The sequence below is a fragment of the Pipistrellus kuhlii genome, unplaced genomic scaffold (assembly GCF_014108245.1).
Source record: "Pipistrellus kuhlii isolate mPipKuh1 unplaced genomic scaffold, mPipKuh1.p scaffold_m20_p_7, whole genome shotgun sequence".
NCBI classification, from domain to species: domain Eukaryota; kingdom Metazoa; phylum Chordata; class Mammalia; order Chiroptera; family Vespertilionidae; genus Pipistrellus; species Pipistrellus kuhlii.
The window spans coordinates 55,590,458-55,618,284 of record NW_023425573.1 but is presented as its reverse complement, the minus strand read 5'-3'; the positions used below and the strand labels follow the sequence as shown (position 1 = coordinate 55,618,284).

The window sequence follows — 27,827 nt, the reverse complement described above, 5'->3', positions numbered from 1 at the left end:
ATACTTAATTGGTTCCATGTGGGTAAAGCAATTTACCCTGAGATGATTATTTCCGCCAGTGGGATATGCAGGCTCAGGCATCTGCGAGAGAGAACAGTTGGCTTCTACAGATGAAGTGTTTGAGTGTTTGCAGCTTTCAGAGAGGCCAGGTAATTTTACAAATTAAACACACACACACATTCATAAGTTCTGTTTATGAAAGGCAAACTCTAAGCAGAAAGGCAAAGTAAGCAAATGATTAGAACTGAGAAGCAAGTAAAAGCACATCAGCAGATCAGACAGAGATAACCTGGCCTGATGTTCCCTTTGCATCTTCATCCTTAAATGCTAATGAGGCCCCAGGGAGCTAGCACTCTATAGAGCATGACTCTCATGGGACACCTACCCCCCACCCCCAGCATAAATACAAGGCAGAGAATACAAGTAACTGGAGGACAGAAGAAGCAACTCAGGGGTGAGGAAAGGAGGGACTTCAAGATGGAGCTAGGAGACTAGAGTCCATCTGCATGCCCAAGGGCCCCCAGTATGCTGCCCCATGGACACTGGACCTGGGCCTGAGAATCCTCCTCCTACCCCCCACCCTGCAAGAGGGTCACCTCTGCATAGGCAGCAAATATTTTAGCATTGTAGATGCCTTTCTTCCTATCCCCAGGGATTCTTAACCATGTCAGGTCTGAACAGATGAAAATATTACAAGGAACAAAAGAAACTGCCATCTTTGCAGGTACAAAATGGTCAAACATCAGGGAAGTTTTTATGATTGAACCTAAAATTTATATGTACTTGTTGGCCTGTCTACATAAGTTGGAACATAAAAGTAAGTAGTTGGAAATTTAGAGTGCCTTTCATAATTGAAAAATTTATTGAGATAATTGTAGATTAAACAGTTGTAAGAAATAATATAGAGAGATCCCAGGAATACTTTACCCAGTTTCCCCCAATGTGAACATTTGAAAAACCATAGCCTAGTGTCACAACCAGGTTATTGATATTGATACACCTATCCACTGGTCTTACTCAGACTTTCCCAGTTTTATTTGTGTACATTGTGTGTGTGTGTGTGTGTGTGTGTGTGTGTGTGTATTGAATTCTGCATAATTTTATCGTGTGTGCAGGTTTGTGTATATATCATATAGTTTCAGTAGCACAATGATTCCTCTTGGCCTCACACCAAGCTCCCTACCCTGGCAACCACTAATCTTTCCTCCATTTTTAAAATTTCCTCATTTTAAAATGTTCCATATAGTAAATGTTACATATAATATATAACATTTATGGGGATTGTTGTTTTTTTACTCAGCATAATTCTCTGGAAATCCATCCAAGTTGATGAATGTATAATATTAATAGTTCATTTTTAGAGCTGACTGGTTTTCTATAGCATGGATGTACCACAGTTTGTTTAACCTTCGCCTATTGAAGGACATCTGGATTGATTCCAGGTTTGTCTTTTACAAATAAAGTTGCTGTGAATATTTGTGTACAAATTTTTGTGAGAATGTTTCCTTTTCTCAGAGAAATATGATCAAGCGTGCAATTGCTGAGTCATATGTTACTTGCATATTGACTTTTTAAAAAATGTTTTATTGATTAAGGTGTTACATATGTGTCCTTATTCCTCTATTATCCCTCCCCAACTCCCCCACTCATGCTCTTACCCCCCTGTTGTCTGTGTCCATTGTTTAGGCTTATTGCATATTGACTTTTTAAAGAAACTGTCAGGATGCTTTGAGATGAATAAAATAAAATGAAATAAATTTAAATTTAAAAAAGTGAAATATCTAACCACAATGCAGGATTCTGTTCTTAGTCTAAAGCATTGCTCTTTCCTCTTGATCCTCTTTGCAGCCACACCATATCCTGGTGGATTTAAGTGTTTTACCTGTGAAAAGGCAGCAGACAATTATGAGTGCAACCGGTGGGCTCCAGACATCTACTGTCCTCGAGGTAAGCTCTCAGGAGACAGAATGGGGTCCCAAGGGCTGACCAGGAGTGGACAGGCCTGGTTATCTTGATACATGCGTAGAAGGAAGCATGCTCATAATCTCAGTCACTTCTCTTGTGTAAGGCTATTTCTACTGCTTACACAACACCCATAACTTATCATAAAAAACTCTCCAAGTCATAAACTGCTCCGTGAGGTTGCCCCCTTTCTCATGAGGTGTCGTTGCAGCTCCAGGAAAGGTGAGTGATGCTCACCCCAGGCCCAGTCACATGCAGGACAGGAAGAGAACAACCAACCTCTAACCCACTCTTTGAAGCATTAGTCATTGCATAGTAACTTCCTTTATGCAAAGTATGAATCGATGTTCATATAAAGATTCCATTTATTGCATATCTTGCCAGAGGCTTTTATCCTGAGACTGCCTGTAAGCGAGAATTCTAAATGTCATCGTTGCATAAATGAAAACCCAGAGCTTTTTAAACTGTTCCATTCTCTTTGAAGGATGAGATGGATCCCTGAGGGAAGCATGAAATTTTGACCCAAAGGCCCATTTTAAAATAAAGTAGATGCTTCATAATCATATTTCTTTTATCCTATTGAATTAAAGAGATGGTTATATTTGGCTACAGAGTCATGTTAATTGGCTAGTTTATTTTTGGAAGAAAGTCTATTCATTTGAAGGGGAGATGACAAGGACAGGGCATACTATTGAAAAATGTTTGAGCAATTAGTTCAGTGGGCTTTGCTGCTCACTTTGCTGCTTAAGTTTAGTTGTTAAAATAACTGAACACACCAACTCCACATCTGCTATTTTTTTAAACATTGGACAAGTGTTCTCATGTTCACCCAGAGAAAGACAGTCTGTTTCTCACGGAGCACTAGGCACTGGGAGAGCCTGCACCAATTAAGAGACAAGTGTCAGCTACCTAAACCAGTACTATTTAACCTATGGGTCTCCCCCTGGACTGCCCCATAGGAACTCCCATGAATCTTTTCAAAATCCCTGGAACCTGTGCCCTGCGGTTCTCACACTTCAGCATGACCATCATACCTTGGAAGGCTTATTGAAACACTGGCTGGTAGCTCAATTGGTTAGAGTGTTGTCTTGATAAACCAAGGTTGCAGATTTGATCCCCAGTCAGAGCACATACAAGGATAAACCAATGGATGCATTAAAAAAAAATGTTTTTCTCTCTTTATCTCCCTCCCTCTCTCTTTAAAATCAAGCAATAAATAATAAAAATTTTAAAGGCATTAAGAATTAAGATAAAACACAAATTTCTGGCCCTGCCCCTGTTCTTCCTCCTTCCAAGTAAGAGTACCAGGTGATGCAGAAGCTGCTGGGCTCCAGACCACACATTAAGAACCACAGCTCCGCCAAAACCGGTTTGGCTCAGTAGATAGAGTGTCAGCCTGCAGACTGGAAGGTCCCAGGTTTGATTCCGGTCAGAGGCATGTACCTTGGTTGTGGGCACAACCTAGAAGGGGGTGTGCAAGAGGCAGCTGATAGGTGATTCTCTCTCATCGATGTTTCTCACTCTTTTTTTTTTTTTTTTACTATATATTTTATTGATTTTTTACAGAGAAAAAGAGAGAGGGATAGATAGTTAGAAGCATTGATGAGAAAGAATCATTGATCAGCTGCCTCCTGAACACCCCTTACTGGAGATGTGCCTGCAACCATGGTACATGCCCTTGACCAGAATCAAACCTGTGACCTTTCAGTCCACAGGCCAACGCTCTATCCACTGAGCCAAACCGGTTTCAGCTGTTTCTAACTCTTTATCCCTCTCTCTTCTGTAAAAAATCAATAAAATATATTTTTGAGAGAGAGAGAGAGAGAGAGAGAGAGAGAGAGAGAGAGAGAGAGAGAGAACCACAGCTCCACACACATTGAGCCAGCATCCCTGCACAGAGTATTTAAATATCCTCCGTAAGTCTAGTGGACAGTCGGGAGCAAGAACCACTGGGAGCTCCTCTCCCCACTAGTAAAAAGTGTAATGTAGTGTTGTCATCTCTAGATGCCTCTTGTTTACTTTGCACTAGAGATGCTAATGGGAAAGACCACAGGGAAGAGGAAAACATGGGACACTACAGACTGGCTTAATCACAGCCAGCTGCCCAGCCATCCGGTGATCACGGATGAGTCCTGCCGCTCTGCCTTCTGCAGCCTCGCTCACTGCAGACGGAGCCAGTGTTCTCGAACATCCCACCGCAGAAGGAGCACTTGGGTAGGCTGCCGAGGGACCTGGCGAAGCCACTGCTTCTCAAACTGGGCAACACATTCCAATCACGGGGTAAACATTTAAAACTACCGATGCCCTTCATTCCCAGAGATGCACGCTTAAACGGTACAGAGTGTGCCTGAGCAGAAGGAGTTTTAGAAGCTCCCCCGTGGTTCTCAGATGCAGTAACTGAGACTCTGGACTCAGACCGGATGGTTTGCTTGTGTAGCCAATAACTTTTGGGTTGGTTCCTGTTGGGGCAAAGCTGGCTGATGAGCTTCGGCCACAGTTGCCAGTGCTCAGTACTGCTATACAGGACACGGGACAGTGCTTCTCTCATTATTGCCTTAGCAGGGATGAGGAGAAGAAAAGGAGGGACTGTGGACTGCAGCTTGCTCAGGCTCAGAGAGACCCAGCCCAAGTCTGATGGTGTACAAGTATATCCCTGTCACAAAGAGAAGAGCAGGTGACTGGTGGCGATCTGCTCCATTTCCTCACAGGAAAAGAGGAAGGTCCCTCTTTATATTTTCTTTTGAGGACAAAAATCTATCCTTCCAAAATACAGAGACCCAAAATATCATTGACACAATTTCTCCTTTTCTCCCCCCCCCCCCTACTTTTATCTTTTTGCTCACTAATTTATAGGGATAAATGGAAAAATTACACCTTGAGGTTCAGGACACAGGCCCTCGGGGATTATGCAAAGAAAGATAGAAATGGGGTTTCTTCTTTCAAGGAGCATACAGTTTAGCTGGGGAGATAAGATCTGAACATCTCAAATGTCAAAAATAGCAGGACAAAGGCCAGCGCCAATGAAACATGGCATTCAGTGATGGGGAGTTAAAAGGGAGATTTGCTCTTTGGGGCTGACTCGGCAAGTGAGAGCATCACGGGCTCAGAAGATGGGCAGTGGAGGGAGAAGGAGGAAGAGGACATGTCTTCAGGGAAGTCACTCAGAGCAAAGGCTTGGAGACCGGGTGCTCCAAGTGAGCTCGATGAACAGGGAGAGAACTCAGATGGTATAGCAACTATTTATATCAGACAAGAATAGGAACAAGTAGGGGGGCCAGGTTATTTTTTTAGGACCTTAAATATCGGGTAAGGAGTGGGTACTAAAGCTACACCCAGCTTACTTTTTTTTTTTTAAATCCTCATCTGATGATATTTTTCCATTAATTTTTAGGGAGGGAGAAAGACAGAGAGAAACATCGATGTGAGAGAAACACATCGATTGATTGCCTCCCACATGCACCCTAACCAGAGCCCAGGACAGGGAGGTTCCTGCAACCAGGGTATGTGCCCTTGACTGGAATCAAACCTGGGACTCTTCTGTCCACAGGCTGACACTCTATCCACTGAGCTAAACTGGCCAGGGCACCAGCTTACTTCTTAACCAGCCCCACTGCCATAGGCCATTTACCCTTTCCTCTGTGTTTTTTTTCTCTCTCAAAGTTTTCTACCGATGAAAATGCCATTGCTATTATTAGATTAAAATAAAAAATGTGTCTAATTACTAGAAATTGTGGATTAACCCTAGATTTGTGTTGTTGTTTTTTTCCTCTGTTAATTATTACTTTGAAGCAGCTATAGGACTACCAGCAGGCTTAGTAAGGGCAGCTCAGTAGCTGCCATGAAAAAAGCATACCAGTTTTTTGCAGCATTCCTGTTGATTTTTATTTTGTGGCATGCTTAATTAGGTTTTAATTATTACATGATGTGAAAATAACTGGTTAAAAGCGAAAAAATACTTTATGTTAGCATTTAATCTTATCTCTGTGGGATAAGCCCACATCCCAAATTGCTTAGGGCAACGCCTGCGTTTCAAGAACACTGGAAAGCTAAACTCAGCCATGTGGATTCGTGTAGGACAGATTGCGTTTTAGCAGCTGAGGCAGAGCTTGCTTCCTGATTCAGCAGACGGGCTGTGAAGCATCATTTGGTCAAATAAACATCAAGAAAGCCTTGCCCTACCGAGAATCACTGTGACAGGCACTGGTGGCATCCGCCAGCCCCGCCAGCCAACTCAGGCTCCCTGTCACTCCTAACTCTCCAAATGTGTGTTACGTAAGTCCTTCCTCCTCTGTCACTTTGTTATTGCCTCTGGCACTTACAGATTCCTGCTACCACACTCCCTCCCTAGACATGAGGACTTGAGACGCTTTTCATAACCAATCACATTCCCTCACTTCGCCGGCCTTCTGTTTAGTCTTTGGCCCCTGAGCACTTCCTTTGCAATGACCTCAATTTCATCCACTGCTCATTATAAATCTGTGCAGTCTCCTTGACTTTGTGAACTGGCATGGGAAAGGATCTTAAAATCATATCCTATGAGGGACCAGTTGAAGAAACTAGTAAAGGAAAACAGGCACTGAATGTCAGGCTCTTGGGTCCACGGGATCTCTTGCCTTGACTTTTTTTCTGTGTTGTACCAGGTAAGGTGAAAAGCTCCTTGAGAGAAAGGGATCGTATAAGTGTTTAAGGGCTTCTGGAATTAAATGTCAAGTAAAAACCATCACATTTTTTTTAAAGGCTTGCTCTGTGTAGGCTACCTAAGGCACAAGGACTTCATGTTCCTTTTTAATTATGAAGTGCAGATGTCTCCCTCCAAGGCAAATTCTTCATTTGGAATTATTGCTGATATAAAATCAGACCGAGAGAAATCTTGAGTGGAAGGGTCACGTATCCTTTTGCTTCCAGCTTCTATGCTGCTCACTGTTCTTTTGAAAGTGAAGAAAAACGTGGGTATGTCCCTTGATGAGTCTTGCAATATCCATTATCTGGAATAAACAGGAATATAAATGTGATACTAGCTCCACTGAAAACAGGCCCTTGGTTACACATTTTTAGGAAAGAGTCTTTGTTGTTGACTATTCCAGGCTGAGACAAACAGCCTTTTTGTTTAACTTTACCCAAGGGTAGAATTTTCTCTGGTGCATTCAGAATATAGCCATTCAAGATTTCTGCCATTCCTCAGGGTCTCTATTTCAGCTCCAAACCCCAAGAGGACCCAGGTCTTGCATCTTTTACAGTTTATATATTAACACCCCATCTCATCCAGGTAGAAAAATCAGCATTGGTTCCTGAGATTTCTCTTACTTCTGGAGCCTGCTTTTGTATTGTACATTTACAGAAGCTATTGGTTATATGTTATTCAGCACACTTGCTGCTATGTAATGAGACGCTGTTCAGATTATCTGTCTTGTCGTATCAGCAAATGGAAGTCTCAGACTTCCTCCTTCTTATAAAGTTAAAATTTTTATTAAAGTTTAACATACATACCAGGAAGTGAAGAGATCACAGGTGCGGAGCTCATTGAATTTTCATCACAAAATGAACATGCTGTGTTTGCCACCCATGTTAAGCTGTTGAACCCCAGAAGGCCATTGGAGTCCCCAGGGCATTTAAACTACACCTCCCAACAGTTACACAATTGTGATTACTGTCCTTGAGTTTTGTGTGAATGGAATCCTACAGAACGTACTCCTTTCTTTCCCACATTATATATGTGAAATGCATTCCTTTTGCATGAGCAGCCAAGTCATTCTTTCTCACAGATGCAGATTACTCTATGTAGGTACCAACCTTCATCCATCCTGCTGTCGATGGGCATTTGGAGTGTTTCCAGCTTTGAATATGATGAGCATTCTTGCCGATGCCTTTTGGTATACACCTGCGTCATTTCTGCTGGGCCTCTATCCCAGGAGGTGGGTTCCTGGGTAGGCAGTGTGTATGCTGTGGCTACCCTCGTTCCTGACTAACAGTTGGCCAGAGTGGCTGCACCAATTCACGCTCTCCCAGCAGTGCCTGCAGGTGCCAGTTGCTGCACAGCCTTGCCAGCCTTCAGTATTGACAGAAACAGTAGAAGCTAGAAGTTAATGGAATGACATTTTAAAAGTGCTGGAAGTAAATAGCTGCCAACCTGGAATTCTAAACTGAGACTGTCAGCCTCGCTTCTCTGCATTTCCTTTTTCTCCTGGCTGCCCTGCTAGCTCTGGATTCCTGCGTGTGCCTTCCAATCCCCTTGAGACTGACAAAGCTCTGCTCAGCTTTTCTGCCCCTTTGCAGAGTTTTCTGCTTGGCTACTCAGCCTCTGTTCCCAGGCAGGTGCCTCAAGGGGAGAACAGGTATAGAATGTCAGGCTCCACTCAATGTGTCCTTCGTTTTGTTGGTGCCTTACTCTTCAAGTCCTATCTGCCTCAGTAGCTCTCCTATGCTTTCACGCAGATTTTGGGTGTTATTTTTATTTCATCCAGCTATTTCAATTTTCCTCTGGTTTTTTTTTTGTCATTGTTAAGAAGGGACAAGCTAATTCATCTAAGCTGACACTGTAATTTTCAGATTTATTCTTTAACTAGATTTTCAAGGAGTTTCTAAGCCAAATGTTCTGCTATCAACCTTAATTTTTTTTTTTGTAATCTGAGAGCATCAAACTTACTCCAATTCATAGTGTTTTCTGCTAATACAGTTGTCTCAGATAGGAAGCATCCATTTGATGCTTTTGTCTTATAATTTTTATTTTAACTACTGGCCACTGTAAAGTCCAGTTCCAGGCATAGAGATTGGAAATGAAGACATAAAACTGTCTCTTATCACACATGGATTGGCTTTTAAAGAGTTGTTGATATTTCTTTTTAGAAAATCAAGTCACACTCAAGAACAGTATGGCATTTTCTTAAATAGCTACACATGCAATGGCCATAAAATCAGTAATTCAACTTCTCCAATTTATCCCAGAGAATTGGAAACTTATGTTCACATAAAAACCTCAACACAAATGTTGATAGCAGTTTTATTAATAATATCCACAACCTAGATACCTTTTCAATGGGTGAATGTTTAAACCAATTTTGGTATATCCATAGCATGGAGTACTACTCAGCAATAAAAATTAACAAACTGTTAATTAACAACATGGATAATTTTTGAGTGAAATAGACTGAGTGAAAATCCCTAGTCCCAGGAGTTTACACACTGTTTGATTCCATTTATATAACATCTTTGAAATGATGATGTTATAGAAGGAGCACAGACTAGTTGCTACAAGGGTTCAGGAGATGAGGACAGAAGGTAGAGGATGTGAACACAAAAATTCATCATGAGGGATCCTTGTGGAAATAGAACATTCTGTATTTTTCCGGCATCAATTTCAGTGATCTGAGCAGGACATTATATTGTAGTGTTGCAGTGTGTTACCATGCAGGGGAAACTGAATAACAGGCACATGGGATCACTCTGTATTATTTCTTACAAATACATGCGAATTTACAATTATCTCAAAACCTAAAGTTTAAACAACAAACAAAATTCGCCAGTAATATATATATGCCAGTGTGCCAATGTTGAGAAACCCTGGCCTAAAAGGAAAATCAGACATACCAAATAAGGTATCTAAGGAAGGGCGGTGAACCTGTGGTTGGGGGGGGCAGGGAAGGGAGGAATCAAGGCTGGTTTCGCAGAACAATGTCATTTGGTTTGAGCCTCAGAGAATATCAGGTTTCTAGGAGCAGCAGAAAAGAAAACATTTTCGTTGTAAAGAATAGTCAAAAGTTGTGTCATCATGTCTCAAGGTATCTAGTGAGCAATGATGAGGTGGTCTGGGGCCTAGATCAAGGAGTTACTACAGTTCTTGAGTGATAGTAAGTGCTGAGTTTCAGGTGCCAAGCTCTGAGTTATACATGCAATGGATGCCTCCAGCAGGGAAGCACAGTTACTCTTATACTCTTAAGACAGAGCTTCAAGGATAGAGAGTATGCAAGGGAGTAGGCCAAATAAGCCCAGTGGTAAGCAGCCAGGGCTCCTTGACACTTAGAGTCCCTCATGACTTTAAGTGTTGTTCACACTTTACTAGGCAGTGAGTGGCACGATCTGACCCTCATTTCAGTAGTCTATCTTGAGGTTGACTGTCCGGCACCTGCATTAGATAGGAGAGAGATTGGAGCCAAAGAAGACAGGAAATGAAAGAGGCCCTGTATTGGGGAAATGGAACACACAAGATTAGATGGGTAATGGAGACATTTCAGAGGACTTGGAGACACCCGGTTTGGCAAGAGAGATCTGAGCTGATTCTGAAGTTTCTAGTCCAAGATAGAGGTGCCACTTCTCAGGCTGTCCCTTCTGGAAATAGAAATGCAGGAAGATAAACAGATCCAAGAGGGAACGTGGTAATGTGATGGGTTTGGGAGGTCTGAGGTGTGAGGTGCACAGTGCTGCTGGTGATTTGCAGGAACTAGTTACAAAGTTGGTTCTACAACCCAGGAGAGGGAATCAGACTGAAGATAAGTTCTGAGAGGTTGGATGAGGTTACTTGATTGACAGAAGCTTCCAGAACTGAACATGGGAGAATATCAACACTCAGGTTAGAGAAGTTAGAAATGAAGATAACAGAGATGTAGGAGAAAATCTAGAAGAAAAAACTTTGAAGTCAAAGGTGGGGAATCACAGAGGAAATTATACTCAGTGAAACCTGGAACTGCACAGAAATCCTGTGGGATCAGACAGGGGAGAAGAGCACTGAATGGACACTTGGGTGAACCAACTTTCACAGAGGGGCCTGGATAGAGCACTGAGGGATATGAAGGACTGTGTACACAATAACAATTCAGAGGGAGGGAGCTATCAGCCTTTATTTTTCAATATAATCCTATATAATAAAAAGCTAATATGCAAATTGACCAAAGGGCAGACCAACTGGTTGCTGTGACAGGCATTGATCACCAGGGGGCAGATGCTCAATGCAGGAGCTTCCCTCTGGTGGTCAGTGTGCTCCCACAGGAAGAGCACCACAGAGCACCACTCAGCCAGAAGCCAGGCTCATGGCGAGTGCCAGCGGCCATGGCAGGAGCCTCTCCCACCTCTGTGACAGCACTAAGGATATCCAACTGTGGGCTTAGGCTTGATCCCCATAGGGAGTGGGCCTAAGCCATCAGTGGGACATCCCCTGAGGGCTCTTGGACTGCAAGAGGGCACAGTCAGGGCCAAGGGACAACCCCCCGCCCCCCAGTGCACAAATTTCATGCACCAGTCTCTAGTTGATAATATTATGATTCAAGTTATTTTCTTCCCATTAATCTTCTTACACCTGGTGAATTGTTCTCTAGCATCACTTTCATAATTATATATGTTTTAAAGAAACCATAACTAGCAGAGCAACAGTGGCAAAAAGACCTTTTACCAGAGAGTTGGTCATTTTTAATATCTAATTTCAATATCAATCATTTTATGTATATTTTGTTTAGATACAGTTTCTGTTATTGGAAACTGCATGTTGATGAGCAAGTGGAAATTTACATTTTCATTTTGAACCTTTTTTAAGTCTCAGAGCCAGGTTAGGGAATGTGTGCATGTCTATATGTGTGAATTTCATGAAAATTATATTTTGTGCCTTCCAGTAGTTGATTAAGCTTCTTATTCTGTTCTGATTTTGCTTGAATGCCTGTGAATCTTACGGTAAAAGACTTTTGTTTCACAACCTCTGGGAATACCATGCAGTGCAGAATATGAGATTTTTAGAGGCCCAGACTAACTTGGTAGAAATTCAAATCCATCTTTTATCTTTTAGATAAAAGCCTTTGAAATCCTTTTAGTGTGAAGTTATCAGCAGGCTTGATTCTCATATAACCTCATTACTAACCCAAGGATTATTCAAAATGCGTGGAGAGCAATGCTCTGTGGCTGAAACTCGGTTTTCATCATCTCTATGGTGCAGAGATAAGCCCCATGTGGTCCACCTGGTTCTGGTTGGGAAATTCTGCCTGTCCTGCCCCCATCCCCTTTAGAAGATAAAGTATAAATTCAAGGCTCTCATAAGTTGTGCATGAAAGATACCTGTTCAGCTCTATTTGAGCATTGCCCAAACTTATTTAACCAGGGAACCTTTTCCACATTTACATTTTATAGCTCACCTAGGGGTTTTGTGAGATAAGAAGTGGAATGGATATTTTTAAGGGATTGATGCCTCAGATCCGAAGTCTTTGCTGCTGGACGTAATGTTGTGTCCTCAATATATCTTTGTGTCATGGATTGGACTTGGTAAAGTGTGAGAAAAATGTCTTATCTACCTTCCTCACTGCTCATCCTTCTCCCCCTAGAATGTCTGGAATTGGCTTATTAGGTACTGGGCTTTTGCATATTTTTCTGAAAAAATAAAATAAAAAGAAGAAGAAGAAAGCTTCATAGTTGTTTCTAATCTCATTCAGTGGAATAAGATTCCAATTAAGAAGTTAAATAGAATTTGTTGTGGATATAAACATATGAACAAAAAAGGTCGTTATATCAGATTCACCAGTTGTTATTCTCAGGTTTAGTTAAAACAAGATAATTCATTGTTTGGGGGACAAATGTAGTTTCCAGACCTGAGACCATTTGATGATTTATGTATTCCATCAGGGGATGGATGATCTTATCTGCTCAGATTTACATTTGGAGCAATAAAGCCTCTGGCAGCTGCTGCTGGCTGTCTGCATGAAGAGGAGGCGGAGATAAGAACATTCCTTTTTTTATTATTATTATTGCTTTTTTGAACATCTGAAGTTGGGGTGTGGGTGGGAAAGGTTTACCTACGGAGGCCATAAATGACCAAGACTGATACCAGGGAGGTAAACCAGTCCTTTTTGGAACAGCTGGTAAATCTCTCAGGTCACAGGTCTCAATAACCTGTCAGAGGCTTTAAAAAAAAAATCAAGGGACAGTTGCCACCCCCTCTTCATCAGGAAAATGATCATTTCAATTTTAAAATATTATGGACTTTCAACTTTTCTTATGAGCTCATAAGGTGACCTACTCACCCTACCCTCTAGAATCCTGAGCAAGGTAGGACATGCCTGGTGACTTGATTCCAGCTGACAACATTCTGGGTGCAGTGTGGGGACAGCACTTGGGGGAGGGCCTGGACAGTCTCAGCCCACGGACACTGAGACAGACCAAGAGTGTAGCCATTGCGGAAGTCACTGCCCTTAGCAAGACTCATCAGAGGCCACTCAGGTTCCTGGTGGGTGCAGGCATCAAGGACAATTATTCAAACCCCTGAATTCATGACTCCCAGGCTGTGACAGTGTGGTCGTGTGAACTCATTCTCAGAGACTAAAAGTATTCAGCTTTCTTCTGTGGACATGAGTACTTTGGTTAAAAGCTGCCAAGATTATGACAGAATCTGGTGGGGAGGGGAATATTTATTGCCTAATAAATAACATCATAGAAGGTCATAATTCCATATTAGCCACTAAATATCTAAAATGGTTAAAGTATGCAAAGTTAGGTCCAAGATATGGAAGAAAAACAGCTCAGTGACATTTCTTGAGAATTATTCATTTTCTTTTTCAATCTGAAAATGGAACGAGAATATTCAGTTAAATCCCAGGCTTAGAAAGCTGAGCATCGCCTGAGGACTTAAAGAATTACATTGGCAAAGCCATTTTTCTTTAGACTTTAAATTACAAATAAAAAAAAACACATTTCTCTTTGGAATTTTGGGGAAAATCTCAAGTTTTCAGATGTTTAAGATTTAAACAGACATGTAGAAACTCATATTGTGGTCTTTCTTTGCCTGCCATCATAGACAGACACTGAGATCTTCTGGGGAGAGACAGTGTTCTCAATTTTGGAGCATCTTCATTGGAGGGCCAGATGTCTTCTGCAATGTATTCTAAGATCCTGCAGTGCTCCTAGGCAAGACTTTCTTTCTTTTGGATAAATTCATTGCTCTATTTACAGTGAATCTATTTTTCATCTTTCTGACCTTACGGGGGAAGAGCTGTTTCACACACACACACACACACACTCACACCAGCCTCTGCTATAGTTTTTCCTCTCCTTGAAGACCTTTTGCCTACCTAACTTCTTGTCTTCTAACCCCATGTTCTTTGAACGTTTTTACCCCTTCCTCTCCCTGAAAATTGCTATGACTCTCACATCCTTAGTCATCCCCCTTCCCTAAAACTAAACATCAATCCAGTGTACAATTTGTTGAAAGGCATGGAGTGATGCCTCCATGTTGTGGCTCATGGGGATTGCGATGGGCAGAGACCTCCTCCTCCTAGCAGGGCTCAGTGGATCTCCAAGGACATCTCTGGGGTTGGACATAAACCCATCCCATGTGCTGTTCGATCCTTTTAGCACTTTCAGGGCTGACACTCTTGTTGTTTCCCTCTCGGGCAGGTTGGGCTAACATTGTCTCTGTCCATTAAAACAGAGTTTTTGTTGTTGACAGAGACCAGATACTGCTACACTCAGCACACCATGGAAGTCACGGGAAACAGCATCTCCGTCACCAAACGCTGCGTTCCGCTGGAAGAGTGCTTGTCCACTGGCTGCAGAAACTCCGAGCACGAAGGCCACAAGGTCTGGCAAGAAAGCACGTGCCGGGTCAGCATAGTCAGCCTTTCTCCTCTCCAGATATCCGCCGTGGCTCGTGAGCAAAGTCTCACTTCCCAGGAGGCTGGCTTCTGACTGCCCTGGCAGCATTAGAAGATGCTTCCTTTCCCGTCTTCTCCAAAAGAATAAAGATTTATACCAGGGTATAGGATAAATGATGTAAACACAATACCAAGAGGGTATTGAAAATTATCGCAGGCCCTTCCTTCACTCAAGAAAGTAGTAAAAGTGCCAGAAGGAAAAGGAACAAGGGACCAATTATGTCCTCGTGGCAAAGCACTGCAGGTGCAGCAACAACTCATTAGCTGTGGGTGGCCAAGGCAGTTTAGCTTTGATAGCTTTCTGCAAAATGGGGCCATGCCTCTTGCAGGAGGCTGATTTGGGGAAGGTGTGCATTGGCTCCTGAGTCATTTCAGTAGGGAGTGAGAGAACCTTTTCCTTGTGGGGTTGCTCTCCTGAAACTCCATCTGGTGCCTGTACCGAAGCATTCAGGTCCAAACCAACTTTGAGGGCAGTCTTGAAAGAGAAAATAATGAATCAGAGGAAGGCCGCCTGGCGCGGGTGGGATGGGTAATGCCCCTGACTCCCTTGCTAGTGGTTCAGAGCTGAGCTTATATGTCAGCTTGGCCTTTATTTTGTCGCTTCAGGCTGCTTTCCTGGGGGTTGGGAGCAGTGCCCGCTCTGATAACTGGTAATGGTACTGTTCGTGGGGGCTTTTTTATCTTAAGACTTGTCGAACACTAAGAATTAAATTTTAAAGTATGATCTGCCTACCAGCTCCTGGTTTGCAATGTGAAGGTAAACCCAAGGGTTTTACTTGACCGTCTAGCAGGCTGGACGTGTTCCTCTGGCATCATCATGGATACTTCTCCGAGGAGGAAGTTATAGATCAGAGAAGTGACATCATGTGCTCAGGCCACACAGCTAGTGATCAATAGAGACAGAAACCCAACTCACTTCTGACCCGTTTCTCTCTTTGACTTTAAAATGTCTCCCAGCCCTATCAGTGGTGAGCAGACTGAAATCTCTGCAGAGAGTGACAGAATATTACCCATCACAGAGTCTTTAGGCATTACTCTGGAGGCGGACCACTTGCAAATCTTGTTAAAATGCAGATTGTCGTTTGCTAAGTCCAGGGCTAGCTTGAGATTCTGCATCTCTAATGAGTTCCCAGTTGATGCTGAAGCTTCTGGTGTGTACTCAGCGTAGCTATGGCATGAAGTAACTTCTGGCGATAATTCATTGGATTTACTTCTGTCTCATGATTAAGAAAAGCTGTATGAAGCATTAATTGCATAAACAAAAACCCTTCAAACCTTAACTCACCTACCAGAATGGAGAGAATGATGCAGACAATTCTGATGAAAGTAAATATTTAGGTTAAAATTATCTGGGTTGTTGCCCCTTCACTTTTCCTGTGAAAACTTGGCAAGTGGAAGTTGCCCTCGTCACAGTTCCCTCAGGTGGTCTGAAGGAGCCTCTTTGGGAAAGGTAGGATAAGTGTTATTGATAATCCTCACTTCAGAGAAGGAATAGCTACAGTCTTAAGAAATGTGTAAAAATGGAGTAACCACAGGGTGTGATGTCAAAAGCAGGACCCACATTCTTTGAAGCTTCTTTGGGGCCTTTCATTTTGACCACACTGCTTCCAGATGAAATCTCATCGCAGCCCCTGCAATGCAAGCTGGTGTCTCCTTTGCAGAGCACGTCATTTCCATCTGAGTCTCATGGTGAAGGAGATAGTCCCTTCAAGAATCCCTGCCTCCTTCCCAAAACCTGCCAGCTTCTCATCACCCTTCTTTTTCTTCTTTCCAGGTCTGCACTTCCTGTTGTGAAGGAAATATTTGTAACTTGCCGCTCCCCCGAAATGAAACTGATGCCACATTTGCCACAAAGTCACCCATAAACCAGACTAATGGGCAGCCACACTGCGTGTCAGTGATAGTGTCCTGCTTGTGGGTGTGGCTGGGACTCACCTTATAGCAGCTCAAAGGCACTGATGTGTGGTAACAATCCATAGGGATCTAAACGGCCCGCTGTCATGCATGAGTCATTGGCCTGGCAACAGGACACACGTGAAACCACAGCACTCAAGGATATCTCCCTAGTCAAGCATCTCCACTTCCCATGAGGAACAAGCATTGCTTCAGTCCCAAGACCTCATCAAAGCCAGCCTGCCCCTAAAGTAGACTGAGTTCTATACCATAAACCATTGTTTTCACCCCAAGAAATAGCTCTGCATTTATTGAGTTTTGGCTCTTAATTTGGAAGACATGCATGAGCCACAGGAGATCCTGGGCCCCTCTGAGATGTTAGGCAACGTGAATATCTGTGCGTTTTTCAGGAGAAAGTTAAAGGACTATTGGTTTAAATATAACCATGAATTCACTTACAGCTTTAGAATTTTAAAATTTTAATTGCAAAATGAATGGACTGTTTCCTCAGAGATTCCTACTGAGTCCCTCCTAGAAAAGAAGTGAACAATTTGTCCAATTTAATTTTTCCAACATTCTTCTCCTAATGGCAGGATCATATTCCCTCTGCTCTGTGTGGGAGATAAAAAGGCAACCATAAAAGTTTGATCTATGGGGAGGAGGGCTAGAAAAGGTCTTTTCCTAATTTAATGGAATTCACATCCATAAAGTGAGCGTTTATCCCTTCATATCATTGGAGAGATTGGCTTGACTTAGCACCTTGTTATGCTCCACTCGATCTTCCTGAGTTGAGGATGTCCCACGGCAGGATGGGGTATTCTCTCCAGGCATGCGTTTCTATTCATACACAGCTAGTTTAGGCAGAGAGAGGACTTAAAAATAAAAGGAAGGAGAAGGTCTGGAGGCCTTCATTGTGAGGATCCAGTGAGTGGCTCAGCCAGATCTTCCTCCATCAGCAAGTCATGCTTCCCAAGAGCTCTCCCATTTCTTCCTCTTTCAAATCCCCAGTGACCTTAGGAGGAAGGTTCTACATTGAATTGTCTGGAGATTCTTGGGTGAGATATCCTAGGATATCCTAGGATGAGAAGTAGGTGAACCAGTGGTATGGTAGTGAGACTAGTAAGAAGACCTAGTGGGAAGTTTTTATTTCTTTCAAATGATTGCTTTTGAGGTAGACAATGAAAACTTCACCATCCTTTCCTATGTTTTTGGCACCCCAAATTACAATTTTTTCTTCTTCCTTGTAAATCATTTATACGATATTTATTTTTGTATGGCATAACTAGAAACTAAAATATATTGTAAAAGATTCTTTATTTCGAACAGAATAACCAAATCAGAATACTTATTTTTTCAACAGTGGTAGAGCTTGTAATATATGTATTGAACATTATCTATAATACTTGTGCCAGTGTTGAAAAAAGCTACTTATGTTGTGAGTAAGAGTAATGTGTTGGCTTTGAGGTTTTGTGTTTGCTCATGGTTTCCTGTGTTGTGTTCCTAGTAGCATTTGGGTTGTGACCATCACTGGTACGCATTTCTCTGCAGGGTTGTGGGGCATATTTGCATAAAATTTGGTGGAGCCATTGCAGATAAAGTTGTCAGGGTCCATCTGCTCTGCACAGGAAAATGTTTCTGGCTCATAAAATGAGACCTCCTCAGGGACCAATATAAACTGACAGTGGTTAACTCTGATTACACAATCATCTAAATTGCATCAAATGGCCTTAAATCAGAGTTTGGCAAGTTTATCAATAAGTTGCTTATAATTGGGGTGGGGGATTAGAGAGAGGGAGCAAGACATCTATTAAGCATCTCTTATGTGCCAAGCACTATGCTAAGCACTTTACATAAATTAGATCATATAATTCATACAAGAACCATGTAAGGAAAATTATTAGTACTTACACTTTAGAGCTGAAGGCACTGTGATTCTAAGAAACTCAATAACATGAAGCCTTTTCCTTCTGATTAGGACATATGGGAAGAGGAAGGGAGGGTGGAATTACCATCCTTAGGAAAACTTGCAGGCCTGACTTCATGGGAATTGGCCATCTTACCACGCATAGTTTGTTTAGTCCTGCTTCTGCAGGGTGCCATTTGCATGTGTCCCCAGATGTTTTTTCTTTGGGGGGTGAAGGGATGGTTTCCTCATTCATTCTTCTTGCTAAAAGAGGGAACAGGTTGATCCTACATAGAAAGATGTTCTAAGACAATGAAAATTGGATGCTGTACATATCTACATATACATTTCGTGCATGGTCACTGTCCACTTACACCTTCCAAGTACTGCATGAGATTTCCGTAGGAGACAAAGTCCAAAAGTTGGTTCTTCATGAGAGAACGGGCACTCCAAAGCCTCCCTGGCTGATGTGCAAGCCCGGGTCTACAATAACATCATCTGCCACCCAGAGGGTCACTGCAAACTCTAAACAGATGTGGCTGTGTGCACCTGGTGTTTTATTCTCTTACAAGAAAGTGATTTGCTTGCCATCCTCAGCCTCAAGGAGCCACAAAAGGGCCTTCTATGTGGAAGGCCCAGGACTGATCATCCAACTGACTTTCTACCCCATTAAGCCTTCTGTTAAATCCACCACTGCTGATGGCTTAAAGTGCAAAGAGCCGTGATGTGTATATGAACATATGTGCCACTTATTTATTTTTAGACTCCCCACAGCATTCATGTCAATATGGGATAAATGCCTAAATTTTGTAAATATTGTACATTTTGTATATCAAGGAATAAAGATTTTAAGTGTACCTCTCCAGGCTCTTTCGTGCAAACGCACATGTCAATCAATGATTCAGGCACCCAGGTTATGTACCAGGCATTGCATGTAGCGCCACAGGGAACTTTCTTCCAGAAGCTCACCTTCTAGTTGAAGGACAACAAATGCATGCATGAAAAGATACAGGACAGTTTACGCATGCCAAATGATTCTTGAACACTGTAGTAAATGCCGCAGAAGATCCAAGAAAGAAAGATTACCAGACTTTTCAATCAGGTCTGCAATTTTCCCAGAACATCTCTTTGTTAAATCAAGAAATATAAAAAGATTGTGGGGTGTGTGTGTGTGTGTGTGTGTGTGTGTGTCACCCCCACTAACAATTTCTAAATCTTGTTCTCTTCTCAAAGTGAATTATGTTGATGATGATACAATAGAAAGCATTTTCCCTTGATGGTTTCTTTTGCAACAGGAAACAAATGTTTCAATAGCATACATGTCATTTTCATTTATACAATGAATTTATTGTAATTTTCACAGTAAAACGGTAGACATTGAAAGGGACCTTGAAAAACTCTAGCTTGTCTGTGATTTCACCCTGTATTTTGAAATTTCCAGGACAAAATAAATATTTCCCAAAGTTTAAGGTTTTCTCTTTGTTAGGTTCTGGATCAGTGACACAGTTCATGCTCTAAAGTGATATTTGTATTTCAATTAGGACAGTTGTTATCACTAACCTTTCTAAATAACTATGTGTGTTCAATGGGCATAGCACCTCAGGTAGACTGTGCTTTTAGAAAATCTGATTTTGAAAACATAGATTTACACAGTAGCCCAAATGAGGGGTTTAAAAGGAGCCTTCACTTCCTAAAGGCACTTTATATCTCTTTCCCGAAGTACATAAGATTTTATCTACAAATGAGACCCAAGGCACACCAGGTATCAAACACCAGATGTGGTGGCTTGGCTACATTATGGTGGGTTTGATCTGAAATACCTAAAGTGCTTTCACAAGTGTTTTTAATAAATGACTTTAACTTGCCTATTAGGGGTGAAATATTGAAAGTTGTTTGAGCATCTGTTATTAATCCATATGATAACTGGGAGATTTAACCTTAGCTATTCAGCCATTTTTCTAAACTCACATAGCAACTTGAAACAGGACCACGCATGAATATGAAGCATCATGACTTTAGCCTGGAGTGTTCTCCCTTGACTCTACAGGAAAACAGGTGCTGATACTACTTTAAATATAAAAATGTCTAACTTAAATTTGGTGTTACACAATCAGTGCAGATTTCCAAAATGACTTTCTAATCAAGACTTCATTCTCAGCTGTTATTCTCTAGCTAATTTTAGTTTTTATGCTTTTTCCCATTAGAAAATTACTATTGTCTTGCTATTTTTAATTCCATTGCAATTGCTGGAATTGGATGGGGGAAGAGGATATTTATGTAAGTCCATTTTTAGCTGACTAGAGACCTAAAATCCAGAGGCTGAGAAATGGTTTCATTAGGAACCTTTTTACACTCCTCATAGCAACCCCTGATTCTTGTATGATTTCAGTCTGAAAGCACTTTGATATACATTGTAGTTGATCAACATGACCCCATTTACAGCTTTCACAGCTAACCAGAGTTCTGACATGGTTAAGGGAAGTCCCTCTGGTCATTTACATTATAACTTTGATTCCTGATCTGCAACTTAGTTCCAATACACTTGTCACCAGGATGACATTAAATTTTTTTTAACTAAAAAGCCATTTCTTAGGTTCCAAAAATCAGAGGTAAACAGGACCTTAGAAAATATCTAGTACACTCCCTTTCTTTTTAATATATTTTTATTGATTCAAAGCAGAAGGGAGAGAGAGAGAGCTAGAAACATCAAAGATGAGAGAGAATCATTGATTGGCTGCCCCAGGAAACTCAGACCATTTGTCTCTGAGAAAGCTGCATTGCTTGGGCTAAACAAAAGAGAAAATTCGTCAAAATGTCCCTTCATTGTTGCTTGAAGCAGTTAAAACACAGGTTATGGAAAATAGCTCACTGGGGGGTTGGCAGTATCATGAGGACTCTTCACACAGGGCATAGAAGAGAACAGGTGTGGAGAGGGCAAATAAGAAAGTGAGCTAGCCTGAAGGAAACATAGATATTCATTCTAACTTGAGAAGAAAAATAGTTGATAGAAATAATCATTTTTAAAAATCATGTCCTTAGAAAGCAGAATGAAATATCTAAATTAGGGGTGATTACTTACTCAGAAACAGCTTTCTCTGGTTTTATGGCAAGTCAGGTGTCAAAAACCAGCTTCAAAAACCATACTGAGGCCTGGAATTGAGGCCTCCATTGTGGAAAGTGAGTATAAAAAGCAACTCTGTGGAGTTTAGCAAAGTGAACAAAATATCACCAGAATATAATCATGCTGCAAAAGAAAGTTATACCATTAATTATCCACTCAACTTTGAGAATTCAAAATCAACTCACTGTGTGACCCCTATTCTCTCTACAGAGAAGCATGGCTGTTGGTGTCATGAGGAGTCTGTACCCAGAGTCTGAGCATACCCTAACCCCTGTCTGCCTGCTCCCTGGTGTTCACTGGCCCATGGCTACTGGTCTTGTTTCAAGGCTGCCCACCGGCTTGACTGTGCCTCTCCCAGCAATAAAACAGGATTGAGTGAGCAACGAGGAGCCACATCCCACAGTGGCATGTGAAGACGGGTTGTCTGAGGAAAGGGATTATGCTTGAGGGGGTTTGCATTGAGGTGCTCGCGTGGAAAAGAGTTGACTAGAGCTCAGTGGTCTGGAAGAACACATTTGGGTTCCCTTGTGACTCACTCAGCCTGACTTGGCCCTGAACATGTCAGAACTTGGCTTATCCCCACCTTGCAGTCTTTCTAAACACTCAAAGGGTTGGGCCCATCCCTGACTTTAATATCATATTTAATTAATTAATGACCCTGTGTATGTTTTGCCACTGACCTAAATACCAAGTGTGCTGTGCAGAGACGCACCCTCCTTGATGCAAGAGACCAACACGAAATGTGAGATCCAGACCTCCCAGAAACTCACTTTCTTCAAAGTCAATCTACAGAATGGCAGGGTCTATTTTCAGTAGTAAAAGTCTAGAAAAGATTAGGCCAGGCTAGGGTAGAACGTGTTAAGAACAGACGACATGAGTATCTAATCAAACTAGCTGGCTCACTGCCATCTTCATTTTGTATTAAGGGGACAGTGCCGGCCTCCCTGTTTACCCACCTCAGGTGCCCCCAACTACTCAGGCAGCCTACTAGGAATCTGATTTGCATAAGTGCTCCCAGAAAGACAAATTCACAGAAGCCAGGAACTCACTCTTTGTATGCAGAAGTATTTGACTTGGTTTGGAAATGCTTCTTTGAACAAGTCTGGTACTTCCATTTTAGCCTCATGTCTGGCAGTTTATTCCTGATACTTGACACAAATAGAATGATATAGTTGAAAGAATAGAGTAAAAAGAGCAGGTTGCATAGAAGATTGCAGATCATTGCGGATATCACACTCTTCTAGCATTGGGAACCACGGAGAAAGTGATCAGTAAGAGAGAAGCTGAGGATGCACCACCCACTGCCCCACAGCTGAAGAACAACAAGGGCCTCCACAGGGAGGCAAGGGTAGATAGATGGTTCGGGTTCCCATAAATGAACGAGGCAAGAATTTAAGGCCAAAATTACTGAGGCTAGCAAACATTTCACAAAAAGAACTGCAAGAACCTGTTCATGCATGGACAAATGCAAAAATTCAATTCCCCAGACATGCTGGAAGCAGGAATGCCTGGCAGTACTTTCCACAAGAGCATGGAGTTGAGGCAAGCAAGTGCTTATGCCCCAATTTGGCACTCGCATCCTGAGACCTCAGATCTGCTATCCTGAGACCAACCCCAGTGCACCAACACCTCCCAGGGTTCCTTAGCAGTGGCTCTCAATGCTAGGTACACATTAGAATCACTTGGGGGTTGGAGACTTTTCTAAAAATAATAATTACAGGATACCATGTGCCACAATTCTAATCTAGTTGGTCTTGGGTGCTTTAAAACACCAGATAATTAGTAAACTCCTCCTTCTCCAGGTGATTCTACTGGGAAGCCATTAGCTAACAGACATAAAAAAGCTAATCACCCATAAGGGATAATCAATAATAATCACAGAAGCAAACTTAGTGAAGACCATACCAGAAAAACAAATCATAGACTTGTACTGGCACCCAACATTCAAGTCATAGTCATCTATAGCTAAGTAAGATTGACCTCATAGCTTTCCTAAAATTTAATGTCCATGACCCTTCATTGCCCATCCCTTCCATAACGTTTTTCATTTGTCAAACACCTGCTCATTTTTCACATCTTGGATTAAACACAACTTCCCTGGGGAGTCTTCCCTCAACCTCTCAAATAAAATGAGTCCTCCTTCTATTAAGTGCTATAGAACTTTAAACTTCTCCCTCAGGACACTTCACTCACTTATAATTATTTAATCAGTTATTACTATGACTCCCCACTACATTGTAAGCTCCACAAAGGTGATTAATATCTCCTTTTTATCCTGTTAAGGACGGTGGGCAGTCAGAAGGCAATCTGAGGCAGAATTCCTTCCTTCACATGGAACCTCAGTCTTTTTTCTTAAACCGATTAGATAAGACTCATCCACATTATGGAGGGTGATCTGTTTTACTCAAAGTCAGCTGTTTCCAATATTCATCACTTCTAAAAATGCCTTCACAGCAACATCACTGATGCTTGACCCAACAGCTGGGCACCATAGCCTAGGCAAGTTCACAGAAAGTTACCATAGCAATTAGTAACTTGTCAGTGCTTTTCACACTGATCTATAGATTCATTGTAATCCGAATTAAAATCCAAGAAGGTTTTTTTTTCCATAAAAAAAAGGCAGTTGAGAGGTTGATTCCAAAATTCAAATGGAAGTGCAAAGGAATTAGAATACTCAAAACAATTTTGAAAAAGAAGATCAAAGTTGAAGGATTTATAGAGTTACTAGGAAGCACAGGTGATCAGGATAGACACATAAATCAATGGGATAGAATGTAGTCTAAAAATTGATTCACACAAATTGGTCAATTGATTTTATAAAAAGGTGCAATGGCAATTTAGTGGAGAAAAAGTAGTCTTTTAAACAAATTATGCTGAAACAACTGGATATCTATATGTAAAATTCTAAACTTGTTCCATATTTTGCAACATATTTTTATTTAAAAAAATATTTTTATTAGTTTCAGAGAGAAAGGGAGAGGGAGAGGGAGAGAGATAGAAACATCAATGATAAGAAAGAATCATTGATGGGTTGCCTCTTGCACACCCCCTACTGGGGAATGAGCCTGCAACCCAGGCATGTGCCCTTAACTGGAATTGAACCTAGGACCCTTCAGTCCCAGGTCGACACTCTGTCCACTGAGCCAAACCAGCTAGTGCTGAAACATATTTTTTTTTAAAAAATAGCATAAAATAGATCTAAATGTAAAACCAAAAACTATTACACTTTTAGAAGAAAACAGGAAGAAATCTTTGTGACCTTGAGTTAGGAAAAGAGATCTTAGATATGATATCAGAAGCATAATTCATTTTTTTTTAAATTGAAACATTGGTTTTGATGAAAATTAAGAACATTTGCTCTTTGAAAGACACTCAAGTGAATCAAAAAATAAGCCACTGACTGGAAGAAAATATTTACAAATAATATAGCTAAAAGAGCTTCCCAACATATATAATAGCCAAAACTTGGAAACAACCTAGATGTCTCTCAACAGGTGAATTGATAACAATTTGTGGTACAGCAAGTCCTCAGTGTCATCAATAAGTTCTCTGACTTTAAGCAAAATGACATCACAAAACCAGTTTTACCATAGACCAATTGATCTAAGTAAGAACTAGGTTCCTATGGCATCTCATCAAAGTTATAAGGAAACAACGTTGAATAGAACGGCATTAGTCCAAGACTTGCTGTATATCCACCAATGGAATACTACTCAGGATAAAAAGGAATGAACTATGGACACATGTAATAACATGAATAAATCTCAAAATAATTATGATGAATGAAAGACGCCAGATAAAAAAGATACATATGGGTATAATTGCATTTATATTAAAATCTAGGTGATGGCAACTCACGTGCAGTGACTGCAGATCAGTGGTTGCCTGGGAAGGAGTAGTGGAAAGAACTATAAAGGGACAACAGGGAAATTTGGGAGTGAGGAATCTGTTTGTTATTTGGATTGTATCCAATTAGAGTTCAATAAAGCTGTTGTAAAGATAAAGCACAAAAAAATTATAATGTCAAATGCTGCAAAACTAGCATCTCTTGCTGGTCACAGCATAAATTGTTAAAGCTCTTTTGCAAAGTAATTTGGCAGTATGTCTTGAGGGCTATGAGAATGTGCATATTTTGACCCAATAATTTTACTTCTGTAAAGGGCTTGAAATATGGAAACACTGATAGAAACACATTTGTCCCTTGCAGCACATTTGTAATTCAAAAAAATAAAATAAAAAATAAAAATTCAAGACAACCTAAATGTGTAAGAGTAGCAGAATAACTAAGTCAATAACAGTACATCCACCTGTTACATATCATCAAAAATTACTGCTTGGAAGACATTTTCAAAGCCAAATGAAAATTGCAGCACTAAAGTTGTATGTTCAAAGTATCATACTATCTAGGAAGTAAAGACATACATTAAAAAATACATGACAGCTTGGCTGGTGTGGCTCAGTGGCTGAGCATTGACCTATGAACCCGGAGGTCAGTTTGATTCCCATCAGGGCACATGCCAAGGTTGTGGGCTCCATCCCCAGTGTAGGATGTGCAGGTGCAGCTAATTAATCATTTGCTTTCATCATTGGTTTCTCTCTCTCTCCTCTCTCCTTCCCTCCCTTCTTCTCCCTTCCTCTCTAAAATCAATAAAAATAATTTTAAAAATACATGGCAGAAAAAAATAAAAATACTCTCATTGCATATGTTATAATAACTTATTCTTTTCTTTTAAAAAAATTATATTATACTAGAGGCCTGGTGCATGAAATCCGTGCACTGGGAGGAGGGGGGCCCCTCAGCTCAGCCTGCGCCCTCTTGCAGTCCAGGAGCCCCATGATCGATTGCCTGGCAGAGAGAGGTCTGGGCCTTCCTCTTTGGGATGGTTGTAGAGTGATGGCAGGGTCCTTCCAACTAGTCACATCACACCCACCTTGGCTGACCTGACGCTAGTGTGTTTCCTAGTGTGTTTCATAACGTGGTCCTCCCAATGGTCGTTCTGCTATTTGGTCGATTTTCATATTACCCTTTTATTATTATAGACTAGAGGTTCATTGCCTGAAGAGATTCACACAATAGGCCTTCCTTCCCTTAGCTTCAAGCACTGGTTTTCCTTAGGCACCCAGGACCCAGGCTTTCGCTTCAACCATAGTCTGCTATCTTCATCTTCACTGCTGACCAGCTGGAGTCTGCCTTCTTGGTCTTCACTGCGCCGGAGTGCCACTCCTGTAGATGCCTTCATCCCCCTGCCCTTCCTCTCATAGCAGGCATCCTGCCCCGCCAGGCTACTCCACACTTGGAGCAGGTGGGGAGCTGCCATCTTTGAACTTCTATTTTGCATATTCTCTCCTGATTGGTTGGTGGGCATAGCGGAGTGATGGTCAATTTGCATGCTGCTCTTTTATTAGTGTAGATGTGTCATGAAAACCACAAATATAATATGAACAATTAAAACATCATATATGTCCTAATTTATTAATTTGAGGCTCCTCCTCAGTTGTTAACTGGGGCAGGCCTTAGAGTCCTAGAGCCTAATTCTCAATCCTGGACCCAATGCTATAAAATCTCCCAATGCCAGGGTTTCACCCCCAGAAATTTGAATTATACTGATCTTGAGTGAAAAGATCTGGAGAGCATGATTTTTTTAAATTGTTTTTTTAAGCTGTTTATTTCAAAATAACTGCAAACTTACAGAGAAGTTTCATTAATCTTTAAATGTTGTTACATTTGATTTATCATTTTCATTCTCTTTAATAGCATAATAATTATTTTTTATTTTCAAATCATTTTAAGGAATGTTACATACCCTTAATACTTCAGCATTTCCTGAGATAAAGGTATTCTCTAAGATAACCATGGGCAAGACATTTAAATGGATGCAGTACTTTAATTTATAATCCATGTTCTAATTTCTAAAATGGGCACTTGATAAAGAAAGCAGTTATTATGGAGAAATTGGCTGCCTTCTAATTGTAACAATGGCAACAACAAAAGCCAAGAGCTATAAAGCAGCAGGAACCAGCTTTATACCTGGAGCCAGCCCTGTACTTTCTCATGTTTTTCTCACCCTCCCTTCAATTCTGTACCTCCTAGATCCTTCTAGCCAACCCCCTTTAATCCTAATAACATCCTTAAATTAGCTGAGACAGTTTCTGTTGCTTGCCACCTAAGAACCCTGCTGGTTCAGAGGACCTGAGCTGGAATATGTGGGTCCTTTATGAGTTTGAAGCATTCTGTTCTAGGACACCCCCTCACACACACTCCTTTTTAGGACACAAAGCACTCCATGATAAAGAAACTAGTGGACGATGAGTGCTACAGAAGAGTATGGCA

At 41.3% G+C, this 27,827-nt stretch overlaps 1 protein-coding gene across 5 annotated transcripts in view; it reads left to right on the top strand.

Annotated features, from left to right (window-relative positions):
• The window catches only part of LYPD6 (LY6/PLAUR domain containing 6), a 114,638-nt gene extending 95,406 nt beyond the window's left edge, over positions 1–19,232 (top strand). For 3 of the 5 annotated variants that reach the window (XM_036420565.2, XM_036420564.2, XM_036420563.2), the window contains 3 exons: positions 1,849–1,947; positions 14,375–14,505; positions 16,354–19,232. In XM_036420565.2, the coding sequence (XP_036276458.1) occupies positions 1,849–1,947; positions 14,375–14,505; positions 16,354–16,521 (398 nt within the window). In that variant the 3' untranslated portion in view covers positions 16,522–19,232. Of the gene's footprint in view, positions 1–1,848; positions 1,948–14,374; positions 14,530–16,353 lie in introns of all 5 variants that reach the window. The other 2 variants (XM_036420566.2, XM_036420567.2) reach the window with 2 other exon arrangements.
• Positions 19,233–27,827: the final 8,595 nt, after the last annotated feature.